We start from the raw sequence: 19,722 nt of genomic DNA on the forward strand, positions 1-19,722 counted from the left end.
AAACTTTGAAGGAGTGTCGATATGATATGATTAATATTATGTTTGGACATACAAAACTGATCAAATTGTTGATTGCCTATGTAATACAGATGAGTCAAGCATACAATAATAGGACTCTCTTGTATTAGAGATACAATCAATAATATGGCCAATTTTGCATAATTAAATGACCTTATTTCACATATTTTTGTGGGACAATGAATTTTCCTAGACCAGAGTAAGGAGGATTGGGATACAAGTACCTTAGAAGTCCGGTCATAGACGCAATGACTCCAATCAGATTAAGTCGCCTAAATAGACCAAGAATGCTACCACATCTTGTTAGACTCCACAATGGTAGGCGAGGCTCGCAGACCTCACTGAGGTCCACCGTGCTTGCTCCACAAGTAATCAGAATTCTAAAAGGAAGCAATATCTTATACTAGTTATCTTCTAGAATTATTCCGGTTTGATACAGATTCTATTTATTTGAAAAACTCTCTCCCAACTAGTATAAACACAACCACCTAAGCCCTAGGGCATATAATGCTTTCTTACACTTTGATCTCTTGCACACTGCTTCAATTATAAGATTTATCCTCACTTGATCGTAAGAAAGTCGTTGACTGGTATCACACCAATACCCTAGGTTGCTCACGGTTGTTTGTTCTTGCTTGTAGGCAGCCATTCTCACATAACTCCTCCATACACGGTTGTGCAAACAATTGATTCCAACAATTTTAAAATCTTTAGTCGAAGTAGAGAAACGTTGCAAGCAGAGGAAGGAATTTCCACATGTTTTCCTCTTGCTTGTTTGGCACAGTGGAGGGAATGCCAAGAGAAACGACCCACAGCCATAAGTTCGCACAAGATAGTGCTGAAATCTGGGCTTTGGCAGGCCCCTCTGGCCTCTGGTCTCTGGAAAAGCTTTTGCATTGTTTTTGTGGGTGGGGCCTCCCACTGAAAAAAGTCTTTGCACAAACACACGTGTATAGATTGCTCCCAATTTTCACAACAAGAAATATCACGAAGGATTTTTTTTTTTAATGTCGACAACATTGTCTAGTATATTATAATAAAAAAAAATTTAATTTTATGATAGAATTTTTAGTGTGCCGGTAATAAGATCTAGTATTTCAAATAAAACAACACAATCGGTTCGAAAGTAAAAAAAAATTCAACCACTTGCACAATTCCATTTGGTATATCCGGCACACAAAATAATTTCTCAAATATCGCATCACCATCACAACCCAAAACGCTCATATAATTCCTTTTCTTGAAATTACTATTTTGGGTCCGGGTATGTCACATCATCAGAGTGTCGGTGGGATTGGGATTCCCATTTTGGTATTTTCCTTTTGTTTTTGCTTTTTAGTTTGCTATTTTTGTTTGGGCTTGTGATGTAATGTAGACGAGGCACCAAGGGATTCTTCTTTTGGGTCACTTCTAACGAAACTAGACTTTTTATTTCTTACGGGGTCCAACCCAAATATGTAAACCAAAACAATCATATTTCTTAAGAGGTAAACAAGTTAGAGCGAATGTGTTTTCATCTATGTATTTAAGTTCGAATTTAAGTACGTAAGAATCCACTGGCCAAGTAGCACATGGATTAGGTTAAATTTCTATTAATTTCCTTTCTATTAGTTACTTCTTGATCATTAATGGATTTGTTATGTTTGGCAGCCATAAGCACCAACAGCATCCTATAACCTATAACCTTAAGTGGATGAATAAACATTTTTAATTATTACTTGAGCTACAAGCGTTGCAGCTGGTGATCATGATATGGAGAAATTTTTCATTGTCACGGGAACCCAGATAATACATCACGTGTTTTTATGCAAGTGGTGAGAAATTTTATTTTTGAAGTTATTAACTTTCTAACACACATATCCACCATTTGTATAGTGACACATGGTGTACCATCCCGTGTACCGGTCACACTGAAAAATCTCTTTATGATATGTATCCACATTTAATCATCCTGAACACCAACACATAAAAAGCATATACGTTTGTTCTTTAGAGACTCTATACCATGCATGCATATGCATGAATTCTCTAATGTAAATTATTAAATCAGCTAGGTTTCGAAATCTTTTTTCATCGTGCAAGAATTAACCCATGCAAACAAGATTAATAGAGGGAGGCCCTAAAACTTAATGCAAATGCCCTTTCATTAATTATCTGGAAAAAGGGAAAGTGAACGAATGAAACAGGACGAATATGGATCATTCGACGTTACGAACAGTTATACGACCACGTAGGATCCAACATTGAATTAATTAGGGCATAATATGAATGCGCATGCAAGTACTCATGGGGTGACTAGCTACTAGCTAATTAAAGCTTGCTTGATTAAAAGGCAAAGAAGGAGGCGGCTGCGAGCACGAGAGCACCGGCGGTGGAGGCAGTGGAGAAGAAGGTGGGGAGGGCGGCGGTTTTAGAGGGAGCCTCAGCGAGAGAGGGTGTGTCCGCAGTCACAACGTCAGAGGGAGCCTCTGTAGTAGTGTCACGAGTAGGGGCAGGAGGGGATCCTGAGGCTGAGTCATCGGGGGAAGGGGCGGAGGCGCTGGAAGAGGAGTCGGAAGATGGAGCAGAGCTACTGTCGTCCTTGTCCTTGTTTTTTGATGACTTGGGGGAAGAAGCCGGACTGCTGCTACTGTTGTCCTTGGCGCTTGAAGACGGTGAGGACTTGGGAGAGCTGGAGGAAGAAGACTTAGGCGACGGAGATGAACTGTCTTTACCTTTGTTTTTGCCGCTGTCCTTGCTGGAGTCGGGCGAGCTTGCGGAGGATTTAGGTGACTTAGATGAGCTGTCTTTGTCACTGCCCTTGCTTGGAGCCGGAGCAGATGATGACTTGTCCTTGTCTGATGACTTACCATCGTCGGATGACTTGGGGGATGGTGCTGATGGGCTTGGGGCGGATGAGGACTTATCCTTGTCCTTGTCCGATGATGATTTGTCCTTGTCCGATGATGACTTGTCCTTGTCCGATGATGATGACGGGGCATCAGATGAATTGTCCCTATCTGATGATGAATTGTCCTTATCTGATGACGATTTGTCCTTATCTGATGATGAAGATGAACTGTCAGAGTCTTTTTTGTCGTCTTTCTTGGGCGATTCCGATGGCGAAGGACTACTACTCGAATCTGCTGCCATCGCAACTCCGACAATGGCAACCAAGATCAGAGCAATGAGAATCAATTCGCGACGTGCCATTTTTCTTCTCGCTCTTCTTCTTCCTTTTGTTTTTGTAGCAAAATTAGGGTTTGATGTGGCTTATAACCTGTTGCGTTAATTCGTTTACTTGCCGCGTAAGGTAGATTTTTCTCTTGTGTTGGGATGATTAATGAATGGTTATTGCAGTTGTTTGTCACTAAATATATATTTATAGTTGTAAAATATAGAGAAACACTGCGCAACCAAAGGACGTATGTGGATCATAACTTGGTTGGAAGGGAATGAGATTTATAGGACTTAGCGTGGAAGGGAGACAGCGTAGGAAATCTGTGGAGGATAAGACACCAGAGTTAGTTTATTCTGTTATGACCTGATGGCTTCTATTAATTAATTAATTAGCGTGTGTTTTAAAAGTAATGTGGTTTCTTGGCTGAGCGGGCCTAACGAATCATGGTTAAGGTCACATTTGTACCACATCTCTAATAGAGCTAGGGTCCACCAATATATGTGAATCTCATTTCTAATAGAGAAGTAGTACAATTGTGCTATGAAAATTGTGTTAACATTAACGTTTTTGTGGTTCGATAATTACAAGGATCTTGAATTTCCATTAAACATTCAAACTTGCGTGTATTTCTACTCATGATTTTGTAAGAACAAACTATTGTTAGAAATTTAGAAAGAAAGATGACAAGGAACTTAATTCCCTTTGTGGTAAGATTTGGTTTTGGCCTTTATGATATGCTCTTCGTTTCTCCTTTTGTGCTTTCATTTACTTTCCATATCAGTAAATAGATATTGATTATAATTAATCAAGAGGTTATGTGAGATGTCAAGTGTCAAAGTTTTCAAGTATAAGGCTAAGGAATCATGAAATAACAATCTATGCATAACAACAATTTATCTAGTTATTGGGTCGAAGACAACTAAGCATAAGGGTTCCAAATATCAACAATTTATATATCATTGCATTCATGTAAGTTAAATTTCGTTTCAACAATACAACTGCTACTAAACTAAAGACTATTAGTTGGTCATTTAGTTGATATAGGCGTTGGGGAGAGATAAACTAATTAACTTACAATAGGGATTATCGTTGTGGCAATATTTCAAACCAATCACGCATTGGCATGCGTAACAAAAATTTAAAACATGTACCATCTTTGTGGTTAGCTGCCATAAAATAGAGAGTATGAGAATGTACGTGACAAGAACACACACAATGTATGACAAAAGAACAATGTTGACTAGGTCTGAGAAAGTATTTACATACCATCATTATGGAACAGATTCGTGCTGACCATCTAAGTGGCGACTGCCACTACAAACAACTCGAACTGAGCAAGAGATTCTCTCTTTTAGAGAAATTCATTAGTACTTCTTCCATTGATTTCAGTTGTCGGGTTTCTATATTGGAATAGTATATTCAGTGATAGAGTATAGAAATTGATGTATAGGATGATGACATGTGTAATTAAATTAGAAGATGTGTTAGTTAAGGCAGTTAGCCTTGTTGTTGGAAGTGTATAAATATCTCAACCTCTTGTATTACTTGGTGATTAAGAAATATATCAAGAACATTCATTCTCTCTCCCTTCTCTCTGAGTTGTTATCTCTTTCTAGAATTTCTGTATACAATTTCATAGATTTAGTTACATTTACATGGTATCAGAGCCTTTGTTGCCTGCGCTTGATCTTCGATCCTCCTTCTCTGCTTCCGCTCGCCTCGACGGTGTCTTTGATCTCGTAAATTTGTCTTCGGTATCTTCAATTCTCTTCGTCTTCTTGAAATCCTGATTTCTAGGGTTTTTTTTTGTTTCTTGGTTGATCGTCTTCTTGCGTCGATCATTTCTTCTGCTCTTTTGGTCAGTGCATTCCACCTGTTTGCTAAAAGTTCTCACTGAGTTTGTCTGAAGCAATTTCAATGGTGACTGCATCGCAACTTCAAATTGTGCAATCCCCGATTACTGCCCTAATCTCCTCCATTTCGACTTCGGTGAATGTCAAATTGGATGACTCCAACTATCTTAATTGGCACTTTCAGATACAACTCTTGTTGGAGAGCAATGGAATTATGGGGTTTGTTGATGGCTCGCATCCCTGTCCTCCTCAATTTTCCGATCAATCTGGTGCCTCTAGTATGAACTCTAGCTCTAATGCTTCTGTTGCAACGGATGAGTTTATGACTTGGAAAATGCATGATAAGGCTGTAATGCAACTGCTAACTGCTACCCTTTCGCCTGCTGCTCTATCCTGTGCTATTGGTAGCAAGAGTTATCAGGATATATGGATTCGTTTGAAAGAACAATTCTCTACTGTGTCTAAGACTAGTATCTTTCAAATGAAATCTAATCTCCAAACAATTAAGAAGGGTTTTGATTCAGTGTCCCAGTATCTTCATAGGATAAAAGAGGCTCGGGATTACTTATCTGCTGCTGGAGTTCACTTTTCTGATGAAGATATTGTTATACTTGCTCTCAATGGCTTACCCTCTGAATATAATACTTTTCGGTGTGTCATTAGAGGTCGTGAGAATGTGATATCTCTTAAAGAGTTTCGATCTCAGTTGCTTGCTGAAGAGATTATTGTTGAGAATTCTACCACTGCACCATTTATTACTGCAATGGTTGCAAACAATGTTTCGCATTCCGGAAAGGGTACATCTGGTCAGTCTCAATTTTTCTCTGGCGGTTATAAGCCGTTCAATGGCAACAGAAACAAAGGAAAAGGCAAGTTTAATAAAGGGTTTCGGTCTTATCCACCCAAACCGTCTTTTTCCACTCAAACACATGTGCTACCAACACCGAATTCGGGCATCCTTGGTCACTCCCCAGTGCAGTCTTATGGCCATTCAAGTGTTCCATTGGTGCAAACCTGTCAACTTTGTAATGCTGAAGGACACACAGCACCATTCTGCCGTTCTAAACCTTCTGACAGAGTTAATTGTCAAATCTGTGGCAAGCACAATCACAGCACATGGTATTGTTTTTATAATGACAAAGGTCCTAATTTTGTTGGTGCTCCCAGTCAGTTTTATCCGTCTCCAATGCATTCCTCAAACTTTGGTGCTCCCGGTTACAATGTCTCTAGTCAGCACTCTGCAATGAATGGACACCAATTCTCTCCTCAGCATCACTCTCTTCAAGCTCTGCATACTGTGATGCCTCAGTCTCTTTCTGTGGCATCTCCTTCTCACTCTAATCCTCAAGTGTGGCTCATTGACTCTGGTGCTACAAATCACATGACTTTTGATCTCAACAACTTATCTCTGGCATCTCCATATCCTACCTCTGAGATTGTCCAAACTGCCAATGGTGAAGGTTTGCCTGTATCTCATATTGGAAGTACTGTTCTTAATCTTTCCAAAGTTAATTATGTTCCTCCAATGAAGCTCAATTCTGTGTTATATGTTCCGAAGTTAACACAAAACTTATTATCTGTGCATCGGATCTGTTTGGATAACAATTGCTAGATAATTTTTTATGCTTTTTGCTTCTGGATTCAGGACAAGGCCACAGGGAGGATCATTTACAAAGGAGTATGCAGTAATGGTCTATACCCAATTCCCTGTCTTTCAACCACTTCTCATGGATCCACCTCAGTACCGTTCCAAGCTAAAGCTCTTCTCGGTCAGCACATTCATTCTACTACTTGGCATAATAGACTAGGCCATCCATCCAATTCTATTGTCTCTTTGATGTTAAAACAAGCTAATATTCCATGTCCAAAACCATCCATACCTGTCATGTGTTCTAGTTGTTTGGAGGGAAAGTTTTGTAAATTTCCTTTTCCTCTAAGTCCCAATAAGTCTGTAAAACCCTTTGCTATAGTTCACAGTGACCTTTGGGGTCCAGCCCCTTCTGTTTCTATTGATGGTTACAAGTATTATGTGACCTTTATTGACGAGTGTACACGATACTGCTAGATTTTCCCATTAATAAATAAATCTGATGTCTTTGCCAAATTTGTTGCATTCTATTCCTTTATTGTTACTCAGTTTGCAACTCCTATTCAAACTCTTCAAAGTGATGGAGGGGGAGAGTATGTCAGTAAAGCATTTCAGTCATTTCTTCTTGCAAAAGGCATTACACATCATAAATCCTGTCCATATACACCTGAGCAAAATGGCCTAGTTGAGAGAAAGCATAGGCATATCATTGAAACAACTGTGACCCTTTTACAAACTGCTAGATTACCTGCCCTGTTTTGGTCCTATGCTTGTCAAACAGCCATCTACCTCATCAATAGAATGCCCACTCCTGTCCTAGGAAATCATTCTCCATTTGAACTATTGTTTGGGCTTCTACCTGTCATTTCCCATCTTAGATCATTTGGATGTGCTTGTTATCCGTTATTAAAGCCTTATAATGACTCTAAGCTGCAACCAAAAACCACAAAGTGTATTTTCCTGGGGTATGCTACCAACTATAAAGGGTATATATGTTATGAGGTTTCTAAACAAAGACTATACATATCACGGCATGTAGTGTTTGATGAGTCTCAATTCCCATACACAGACTTGTTGTTCCATCATAACTCATCACACATTGGTTCTACCATCCACAGTCCAGTACCTATTGTTTCCACTGATAATGTTGTGGTATCTATGCCTACTGTTCCCATAACATCACAATCACATCCTGCCTCTTCCAATTTGCCTGGTTCTCCTACCATATCACTCTCTCCAATTACATCATCACCACTATCATCTCAGTCCATTACTGCTTTTACTACTTCTCAACCTCCTGTGGCACTTGTCAATGGTTCTCCTCAGTCTCAAGTTCCAGCAGTACAATTTCATCCTGATACTTTGTCAGTGGTACTGGAGGTTCCACCAATCAATTTACATCCTATGCAAACTCGGAGCAAGAGTGGCATTATCAAGAAAATAGCTTTATTAGCTACTGTTCAGGAGTCTGAGGGTACTGATTTGTCTCTTATTGAACCAACTTCCTACAAATCTGCCTTTAAGAATCCAATTTGGTTTAAGGCTATGCAAGAGGAAATCAGTGTTTTGCATACACAAGGTACCTGGAATCTGGTAGTCATACCTTCCTCAAAGAATTTGGTAGGGTGCAAGTGGATCTTCAAGATCAAGAGACATTCTGATGGTACTATTGCCCGACATAAAGCTAGATTAGTAGCTAAAGGGTTCAGTCAAGAACCTGGAATTGACTATGGGGAAACGTTCAGTCCTGTGGTTAAACCTACAACTGTTCGGTTAGTATTGGCTCTTGCAGCTCAGTTTGGTTGGTCCCTTCGACAACTCGATGTCAAAAATGCCTTTTTACATGGCATTTTTTAAGACGAAGTGTACATGGCTCAGCCTCTTGGGTTTGAAGATGTTCTTCATCCTCACCTAGTTTGCAAACTGCATAAATCCTTATATGGACTCAAGCAAGCTCCCCGAGCTTGGAATGATAGATTCACAAAATTCCTGCCTCATTTGGGGTTTCAAAACACTTATTCGGATTCCTCTTTGTTTGTCAAAACGGTTGATTCTGGTATTGTCATTCTCCTACTCTATGTGGATGATATTATCATCACAGGGAGTGCATCTGCATCCATACAACAGGTTATTACTGCATTACAAACTGAGTTTGACATCAAGGATTTAAGGGATTTGCATTTTTTTCTTGGCATTCAAATTTCACGAACTGCAACTGGTTTATTCTTGTCTCAATCGAAATATGTGTTGGATCTTCTCACCAAAACAGAGATGCTCGATGCAAAACCTTGTGACACTCATTGTTTACCGTATAACAGGCTTCTCAAGGATGATGGTGATCCATATACCAATCCTACTTTGTACAGAAGTGTGGTAGGTGCTTTGCAGTACCTTACGTTTACAAGGCCGGATATAGCATTCTCTGTCCATCAAGTGGCTCAGTTCATGCAATCCCCTATGGTTGCTCACTTTACAGCAGTCAAACAAATCTTGAGGTACTTAAAAAGAACCCTTAGTCATGGCATCGGTTATTCTAGAGGATCGCTTCAATTAAAGACCTTCAGTGATGCTGACTGGGCAGGGGACCCTAATGATCGACGGTCGACTACTGGCTTGGTTGTGTTTTTAGGGAATAGTCCTATTTCCTGGTCATCCAAGAAGCAACTGACAATCTCACGATCTTCTACAGAGGCCGAATACCGTGCCCTGTCATCCACATCTGCAGAATTGGACTGGATCCAGCAACTGTTAGTCTTCTTGCAGGTTCCTTTATCCTCCACACCTGTGTTGTTTTGTGATAATCTGTCTGCCATTGCGTTGTCTTTTAATCCTGTTCAACATCAACGCACTAAACACGTTGAGATTGATGTTCATTTTGTGAGGGAACGAGGGGCAAAGAAGCAACTCTCTGTGCAGTTTGTGTCGTCCAAAGAGTAGTTTGCTGACATTCTGACTAAAGGCTTGAGTTCTCCTTTATTTCATACTCACTGTACCAATCTCATGCTTCGTGCATCCCAGCATGAGTTTGCGGGGGGATGATAGAGTATAGAAATTGATGTATAGGATGATGACATGTGTAATTAGATTAGAAGATGTGTTAGTTAAGGCAGTTAGCCTTGTTGTTGGAAGTGTATAAATATCTCAACCTCTTGTATTACTTGATGATTAAGAAATATATCAAGAACATTCATTCTCTCTCTCTTCTCTCTGAGTTGTTATCTCTCTCTAGAATTTATGTATACAATTTCATAGATTTAGTTACATTTACATTCAGCACATACCCAACAATATGCTCTCTCCAGCTATCAATCTTTCTTTCATCTTTTGATGAAGATTCTCGATTTAATTTAGGTTTTGTTATATCTTGTGATGACTATGTAGATTATGATCTTTCTGATGGGCCCATCAAGAATATCATAACTCACACAATCATCACGAGCCATAACAAAACCTAAACTAAATCCAGAATCTTAATCAAAAGATGAAAGATTGATAACTGAAGCGAGCATATTGTTGGGTATGCGCTGAATACACTGCTCCAATTTAGAAATCCTATGACTGAGGTCAATGAAAAAAGTCTTAATGAATTCCTCTAAAAGAATGAATCTCTTGCTCATGTCGAGAAGTTGTTTGAAAACCTCTCTTTGAAAATGAAGAACATCAAAAGATGGATGAGCACGTTTCATAGGACGGGCAGTGGGACAAGAAGAGGAAAAGTGAATAACAGGAGTTTGGTCTTCAAACTTCAAAGCACGAAGACGCTCGGACTGAGGATACCATGACACTCAGAAAAAAAAATGGTTTTTGCAACTTTCAAGAAAAGAGCAATATATATATAACAAAACAAAACAGAAGTCAGAATCCAATACAACTAAAAAACCAACAGATAACAACCAACAAATGACTATAAAAGAAAGACAAATGCTAAGGCTCTGCAGTCAACCAAATATCAGCAAAAGAACCATCATTATCGGCAATTGAGAATGATGAGTCGAGATAAGGATAAGAAGATGAATTGATAGATACTGATGATGCTGCACAAACGCATTAGTTGAGAAAGAAAAAAACAAGGAAAAAATTAATTAAGGGAAAAAAAGAAAAGAAAAGAGACATGCTTGACAGCAAGTAAAATTAAAAACACAAGAATTGGTGGACAGCAAGTAAAATAAACAAAACACGCGATACACAAAAAACCATAATATGTGTGAAAGAGAGCCAAAATTTGAGACTATGTAAATGCAATGTAGTGAAACAAGGCAACTTAAATGTAACCCCTAATCTCACCAGGAATATACACTCAAATGTCAGTCAAGGTGTGTGGGATTAAGTGTTTACATTCAAAAGAATTTTTCATGAATGTTAAATTGTCATATGCTGCAGATTGATCTCGTCTCCACACACATCAACAAATTACCCTCAAGAGATTAAGTAGGTTCTTGCAAAAGGATTGCAACGTGGCTTAGAGACTTGGTTAAAGAAATGAAGATATGGGAAACACAAAGTTTAAGAAACTAAAGGAGTTGCGGAAAATGAAATTGACAGAGAAATGCACCAATGAACAAGGCAACTTTGCAGTATATGGAGTGGTTGGATTTGAAACAAGAACAGACATAAAACTGCACATTGAATTTTTTTTATATTTATGATTCTTGCTCTTCATGTACAAACTACACACTTAATTTCTTATAATTTCTTATGATTCTGACAGCTCACTTTGTGAGTCACTCACAATGATCTCGTTTCCTCTTTTATTCTTTGGCTCTTTGTTTGTAATTTGGCTTTCTTCAAAATTTGCGTCTTCAATACTTGAACAACCTAGAACTCTCCTTAAAAAAATGTCTCTACTAGCTTCTTAGTAGGGTAGGATAAATTTGTAACTAAGGCTAGGTACAAAAAATGTAGGTTGGAGAGAAAAAAAGAAGGCTTATGTAAAGGCTCAATGGGGCGAACAAGGGAAAAAAAAAAATGTAGGGCACTAGCTTCTATGACAATGATGGTAAATTTCTAATGCTTACTTTCATCACTAAGAGAATGTAAGATGTGATACAATATCGTGAGAGATCTCAAAGCAAGTTCTAGTGAGGCAAATGACATAAGATTGGATTTGTAAGATGTGATACAAAGTTTGAATCTTTGAAGATTAGAGAATCCCACTCCTTCATATATGACGAAGTTTGATTTGAACCAAATACAAATTCATTCGATTTCTGTTTTTCTTTGATTGTCTCATTGTCAAGTGAAAAATAGGGGTTTTAATGAATATGAATCATGATAATTGGTTGAAATAAACTGTGTTGAGCATGAGTCTCATATTGATGGGATGAGGGATCTTGCATGGACTTATAAGAGGTTGGCTACTCCATATTACCAATTGATTTTAGGGTGGAATTTCAACTTTCTTCATGGTATCAGAGCAGGTTGCCCACATGTGAAGCCAAACAGCCACATGCGCTCCACGTCACCCCGTTGTGTTGCCCACGTGTTAGGCTTGAAAAGTTGCCACACGTGAGGGGGCGTATTGAGAATGAGTCTCACATTGATGGGAGGGGGACCTTGCATGGGCTTATAAGAGGTTGAGCTATTTCCCATATTGCCAATTGATTTTATAGTAGAACGAAAATCTTTCTTAATTATATTCTTTATTGTTTTTCATTTGTTTGCAATATTATGATAGTCTTTCTGTAAAAACTCCATTAGTTATTGTGTTAGTATGCTAACGTGGCACACAATTTGAGCCCAAATTCCACTTAAATAGTAGCATGTGGAAAAATAATTTAAAACTTAAAAAAAAAATTAAAAAAAAAAAAAAGAAGAGAAAAAGCTAAAATCAAAATGTTGAACGGAGGTCTTCACCTCCCCACGCCAACCTTACCCCAGAACCAAAGAAATCAATCGAGCTGTGCAAGGCTGCACTGCAATGGAATTGAACATCAACTTAATTACCCCTTATTGTCAAATAATCTAGAAGCCGGCCGGCCATCTTCTGATTTCTTAGAGTTGATGACAACAAGTGATCGCAAGCCGTCAGCTAATCACCTCGAAACTGTCCAGGATAGTGGCGTCGATCCTTCACCAGAACATAGCAACGCCTATCTTTCGCTGGCGATGGCAGAGCCAACGCCTACAGGAGCAAAGTCATAGCAATCACGTACGAGCACTCTGAAAATTTCCCTTATATTTTATTTTTATTTTCTTGTTTTATTTTATAAACTTACAAATTTAAATCATTTAAAAGAAGGAATTAGTTTGTATACTCCACGTGGCACCATTTTATTAGAGTTGTAGACCTCATATGTGTATCATGTCAGCACACTAAAAGAAGAACTAACAAAGAATGACCAAATTGATGTGCGGGTAGTCAATTTCAAGTGCGATTTTGAAATTAAGGGATTAAATGATGAGTTAAATCAGTTTCAAAGATCATTTGTGATAAAAGCCTTACTCTAAAAGAATGATAATAAATGTGGTAGATGGCATGACAATATCTTAATCGTTGAAAATAACTTAACCACGTAGAAATTAATAAATTGATTAGTTGCTCCATGCATACACGCAGTGTGCCAGCATCGTGCTAAAACAAGTTCTGATAACATAAACATTGATACAATCATACATATGTTCCAATTAACTTCCAACAATTAATATAAACTTGATAGGAAAATAGGGTCAGGACTCAGGCGTAGGCTTACATGCATGCAGATTCCAAAACAGTTATGTTCACATAAAATTGCTGTATGCTTCTTTAATTCTTATTGCTAACAAATAGCTTACCATGCAATTCGTTTTTCCAAGTGAAAATTCAAGTTACAAAATAGTTTTAGTATTCTAAATATAAAGATTAACTTGAAATTAGTATATACTGATCAAATTAAATAGCTAGTACAAAGGATACAAAAAAATAATAAAAAAATCCATGTCAAGAGAGGACGGAAAAAAAATGTAAAATACAGGTTGATGATCTTTCTCGTACTTATTCATAATTAAGTCTACGTATGGAGAGACTCTATAATGAAAGATAAAAGCTCAATCAATTCAATTAATTTGATAATTAGAAGCTCCTCAGTTTTTTATGAGCCTTGAGAGATCATCAGTGGGATAATCCTCCTCAGCGTCCGAGGGTCCCTCAGCTGCGGCCCCGCCTTCTGGGGCAGCCGCGATCTCAAGCGTCTCATCGGTGGCCTTGGTCCCCGGAGCAGCTGCGTCGCCACTGTCGGGAGAAGGAGCGGATGATACATCGTTAGCGGGGCTTGGGGCTGAGGCCGGAGTGCTGGCGTCTTCACCACTGGGAGAAGGAGCTGATGAGCTGGAAGGTGATGGTGAGGTGGTGGCGTCAGGGGAGGAGGCCGGGGAGGGGGCGGGTGGTGACGTGATTGGCTCTTGTGCTAAAACACCAGTAATGGCTACAAATACTAGGGCAAGAACAATGACTTGACGTCCCATCGTTGCTTCTTCTTGTTTGGTAATACTTTTGTGTCACCTTTTTTTTCGTTCTTTAATTTGCAATACTTCTCGAGAGATGGATATATACGACTGCGAAACCAACGTACCAAATTATGGAGGTGGAAGTGGGTGGTGATTAAGATTAATATATATGAGATTAGTGGGAGAGAGAGTAGGGATTATCTGTGGAGTAAATTAATCGAAGACAGAGAGAGAGAGAGAGAGGATATTTATAGTTTAATTTGGTGTTAGAGGGAAGGAGATAGAAGAGATATTATGGGTTCTCTTGGCTGGCCGGGTTTAGTGGATCGTGCATGGTTCTAAAATTATTGCTACATTAATAGAAATAACTATTAATGGAAGGAAAAACGAGGATCTTTGTTCTTCTTATTTCTAACCTTTGGCATTTGGATCAGGGTTTGGTTGTTTAGATAGATTATGTGCCAACCAAGAAGTTAGAACCAACAACATGGACATTAATTACAAGTTTCAAACTATGCTAATTCTGCGAGAAAATGCGAAATAAAATATAGACCTATGACATAAATTAAATCTCATAATTTTAATTTCCAACTGAGAAGAAATCCATGATCTTGGTGTTTATTCCTTTAATTGATGAAAGAACCGAAGTTGCATGCATGGTTTTGTGCATATATAGGAGAGATTTTTAGTATGTTAGGAACACAAGATGATACACCACGTGTTATTATATAAGTGGTGAGATACTTGTATAAAAAAAATTTAAAACTTGAAAATTAAAACTGCTCTCAACTTATATAATGACACCTAATATACCACCCATATTTCAAGCATGATGAAAATTTTCGTTATATATACAACGTTGTTGTCCTAAATATAACTGTGAATGCTCATAAATGTGATCAATATTGTGTTTTAAATAACAATATATTATAGTTAATTTCTATAATTTTGTTATTATGTTCATTAGCTAGACCGATATCGATCCAAGATCAACGATCACGTGGTGGGCATACATGGATCGATGGAACTGGGTACACATTGACATCCCCTTTCCTTTCTGAAATTTAAATGTTGGGTGTTGAGCAGAGGAAGCTGCATAAAGAACAAAATAAACATATATGATATATGGATAATAATGCATGTTGGGAACATCAATCTAACATTACTTTTCAGATTTCCGCGCCTTCCCTTTTTATCTTTTAATCTTTTTCTATTGATCTAATTCAAAGATTGAAAATTAAAAAAAGGGAGACTTTGGATGCGGTCCCTAGTTATGAACAGTCTTTGATTGAAACCTTATTAGTTTTTAATTTTTGATCCAAGTCCCTGAAATTAATTGATAATTTAGTTCTATGTACGTTACTATATTTTTTAAATTAAAAATTAAAATTTATAGTTGTTTATAGTAATGAGATTTTAAATAAAAAACCATAATTTGTGGGATTAAAAATATTAAAATATAAATATACTATTGTGTGTGTGTGTGTGTAAACATGGGCACATTCATAAAAATAACCAAAAAATTATTGTATCAAAACATGGGTACATTCTTCAAAATGGGTACATTTAGCAAAAATAAAAATGGGTACAAATAAATAAAAAAATATGGGTACAATACAAATAAAACTTTAAAAAATATGGGCACAAAAAGAAATTAATATATGGGTACAAATTAAAACTGAAAGGAAAATTGGTACAAATTAAAAAAGGGTTGCAAATTAAAAATGGGTACAAACTAAAAATAAAAATATATGATAAAAAATTTAGCCATAAATATAAATATACTAATTGTAATATTTTTAATATTAAATGAATATATTTAGAAATAAAAAATATTTTATTATTGAAATAATTAATGATATTATTAATACAAAGGACCTTGATCAAAAATTGAAAAGTAATAAGGTTTTAATCAATAGAGTAGTAAAAATAAGGATGAAAACCTAATTACTCCTTAAAAAAATGTGTGAGAAATTAAAAAAGATGTGTAGATACGAGGATATCACACCTCACATATATATATATATATATATAACACGGATATATGACATCATTTTTTTTACACAACTTTTCACACAAATTTTTGCAGGGCCAACTTCTTAATGTGTTTTAACGATCCGTACAGTTTATCTTTTAGGTTTTTCTCTCAAAGATCATGTCTACCAAATATACCAAACCTAAAACGATATGACAATTTGTTTAAGGATTTTGGGTTTCTTTGTACCGTATTCGTCTATTTTCTTATGAACGTCTTAGGCCTCGTTTGGCACGTCGTATTAAGTGCCAAATAGGATTAATAATACGGTAGCAGTTGTTTGATACACTATCGTACTAAATAAACACCCACTTAATTATACAATCCATCAAATTTAATATGATTGACATCGGACAATTAATACAACCCAAAAGCTCGGTATTATTAGTAGGGGGTGCTAACCAAAAATACGCTTGCTTCTCTTCTTCGATTTCACGCATCTGCTCCTTGGCGAATCCTCTCCATCTTCATCAGCAGTTCCTCGACGAGTTCTCAACCCCAACCGCCACTCCTCTACAATCAGTCGCTGAGCAATTTCCCATCTCGTCCGCTGCTTCCTGCTCCATCACGTTTCAGTCGTCGACGTCGAAGCACGATGATGTGGACGAAGAGGTAGTTGAGATCAGGAAGCGCGATCTATCACACCTGGATCTCGACATACATTAAGAGTCGACACGTCACAAGGGAAAATAACGTTCGTTGAATACGACATAAGTTACGGCAGGAAATACTTTAATTGATGAACCAAAATAATATGAAGGTGGCTAAGTTCTCCACAAGATATTTACCAATATATACATCCCAAAAAGGAAGTACAACCCTCGCTAGACTAAGAACAAGTTCGAGGTACTCAAAAGAAAGTCCCAAAAGATAAAGTACAAGAGAGGATATAGGGGTAATCTAACGCTCCAAGTCTCTGATAACTATACTGCTACCCCATCCACGTACCTCTCAGAAGCTACTCAGACTTGTCACCTGTAAGATCAGTGCCTACACCATCGGAATGGTGCACTGGGCAAACAACAACCCGGATAAGCTGCGAAGGTCGTGTGAATGACAATAATACAATGCATGTGATAACAATAATAAAATCAACCATCAATCACAGTTTATAAACCTCGAATATAAAACATTCATAAGAAATCAATACCAAACCTTTGATATCTCCGAATGAGTCACCCAGACATCCAACAGTTTTTCTAAGTCAAAACTCAAGGTTCTCGAAACGATAGTTTACAAAAACACTAAAAACTAGGGCTAGAGTGACATAGTTCGGTCGAAGCCTACATAAGTAACCAAACAGGAAGTGGCCCCCTATGGCGGATTAACCAAGCAGAACCATCCTTGCAGTAACCAAGTAGGTAGTGACCCCTTATCGCGGATTAACCAAGTAGAGTGACTCCTACGCATCTGTTAGGCAGTGATCACCTATGGCGGATTAACCAAGCATGATCACCCCTAAGTGTGTGTATGGCCATACTAAAGATACAAGGATCACATAACCAAGCATGATCACCCCTAAGTGTGTGTATGGCCATACTAAAGATACAAGGATCACATATCGCGGATTAACCAAGAACGATCCTTAGAAAATATGGTCCCCTATCACGGATTAACCAAGCAGGACCATTAGTGACCCCCTATCTCAGATTAACCAAGCAGGGTCATAGTCCCTTACTAGCCCTCAATTTAACAAACATTTCAAAAAAATATATTTTCAAACACATTTCATAAACATTTCAATAAGCAATTCACATAACATTTCATAAAATAGATTGATGGTAAACTTTATAAAAACAATTATTTAGCATAAAACATAACTTTAGAAATTCATGTTGTATACACAAAGTATACTAGCATGGGAGTTTTCAAGGTACTAACAATATCACATATATTAAAGTCACTTACCTGGAGTCCGCGCTAATGCACCCTAACACGAGAATCAAGGCGTCACACTCTCTCACCTCCTGTGGCCAAGTACAATTTGGCCAGAAAGGCTCCAAATTCTTCGATTCGACTTCCTTGGTGTTCCTACACCCCTACAATTGATTGGGTCTTGATCCTGGGTCCAAGGGAAGTTGATTAAGGGTGGTGGTGAGTGGTGAAACTCGTTGGAACGGCGGAATCGCCGTGAAAAACCTCTGGGCACCCACATAGTTTATACGGTTTTTTGACTTAAAATTCCTTCAAAATTGGGTGGAGATGGTAGATGGGACGTAATGGAAGAGGTGGTAGGTGTGGGATGGTTGAAGATCACTTGAAAATATGGTGGAAATGGTCGGAATTAGAACCGGGTCGAAGGTGATGCCGTGGGTGTACGGTCAACAGAAATGGAAGGGGAAACATCCCTCTTTTCTTTTCTTCCCTTTTTTGATTAGTTGCTGCCTAAACTTTTCTAAAATCTGATTGGTCCCTTCCTTCTTCTAACTAATTGGTCCCTTAACCCAAATATCGGTCTGGCCTCTTACCCACAAAGTGGGAGATAAATAATTCATAAAATCTATAGTATCACAACTTCAAACGTCCGTAACTATACCGTTATAATCTGGACTCGCAAACAGCTTTCGCCTATGCGTTCGTGGTTTCGAGATCTATTTGAAAACACTAGTTGTAACTTTGAAAGGTCGAAAGATTGATTATGAAACTTCAAACTCGATAACCAATCCATTAATATTCCTAAAATAAACAGAATTAAAATTAACTAATAAAGATAACGTAATCGCGAAATACGAATCTAAACTACGAGATACGTAAAGAATATTGAAATTCCGGGAATGGGATTTCACACAATCGATGTTAACAACAACAGACTCAGCAGCTCAATCATCCTTCGCCACTGACAGCATTGGATCCAGCTTCGGCAGATCTGATTAACTCGGACCTTTGTTAAAACTTGAATTTTCTCCAAAAAAAAAAATCAGGTTTGAAAAAAAAAAATTATTTGTTTGCCACGTGGCAAACATTTGGCAGCCACGTGACATATTTGTAGCAGCCACATCAGCACTTAACGGATCAATGGATGAAAATTGTAACGGAGGTATTATTTTGAAATAAAATAGTACTTAAGGTATGAAAATGAAATGGTTTTGAAGATGTTGTAAAGAATTGAAATAGACCCAAAACCTGAGGTATGAAAGTGTAATTTACCCTTTATTTAAATATAAACAAACCAAATTTTATTTCAATTGGATAATGTAGAATTAAGAAATAGGATTGGAATTTTCAGATATTTCGCGGATTCCTTTCCAATGAGAACTAGACATGAGTCTTATATCCAAGTTCTTGGGAACCCTATGGGGAGCTTTATTAAAAACTAAAAAAAAAAAATATTTTATTTAAATATTTTTAATTTACATGGAAATATTTAATTAGACTTTTGGGATTTCTGTACATAACAGAATTTTTGAAAAAAAATTATGACATAATGATTACATGATTTGTGACACTCATTTTGAAGAACTACATTGTTTGATTTTGAATTTATAACCATATTGATACGATGAGTTAAATTCAGAAATTTTTTATAATAAAACTCTATAAAATGTGTGAAAATCAACTCTTAAATTAAATTGAGAAAATTACAGAATTTATCGGTAAGAATCACATGACCAAAACATCAAGAACCATGCACCAACATCTTGGATTC

At 37.5% G+C, this 19,722-nt stretch overlaps 2 protein-coding genes across 2 annotated transcripts; both read right to left on the reverse strand.

Annotated features, from left to right (window-relative positions):
* Nucleotides 1-2,343: 2,343 nt before the first annotated feature.
* LOC103442735 (suppressor protein SRP40-like) lies at nt 2,344-3,210 on the reverse strand. Its single transcript, XM_008381548.3, has one exon. The coding sequence runs from the start codon at nt 3,208-3,210 to the stop codon at nt 2,344-2,346; it is 867 nt and encodes a 288-aa protein (XP_008379770.3).
* Nucleotides 3,211-13,451: 10,241 nt separating this feature from the next.
* On the reverse strand, nt 13,452-14,252 carry LOC103442190 (early nodulin-20-like). Its single transcript, XM_008380957.3, has one exon. The coding sequence runs from the start codon at nt 14,057-14,059 to the stop codon at nt 13,679-13,681; it is 381 nt and encodes a 126-aa protein (XP_008379179.3). The 5' UTR covers nt 14,060-14,252; the 3' UTR covers nt 13,452-13,678.
* Between the last annotated feature and the right edge of the window lie 5,470 nt (nt 14,253-19,722).

This window comes from Malus domestica, chromosome 17, assembly GCF_042453785.1.
Source record: "Malus domestica chromosome 17, GDT2T_hap1".
NCBI classification, from domain to species: Eukaryota; Viridiplantae; Streptophyta; class Magnoliopsida; order Rosales; family Rosaceae; genus Malus; species Malus domestica.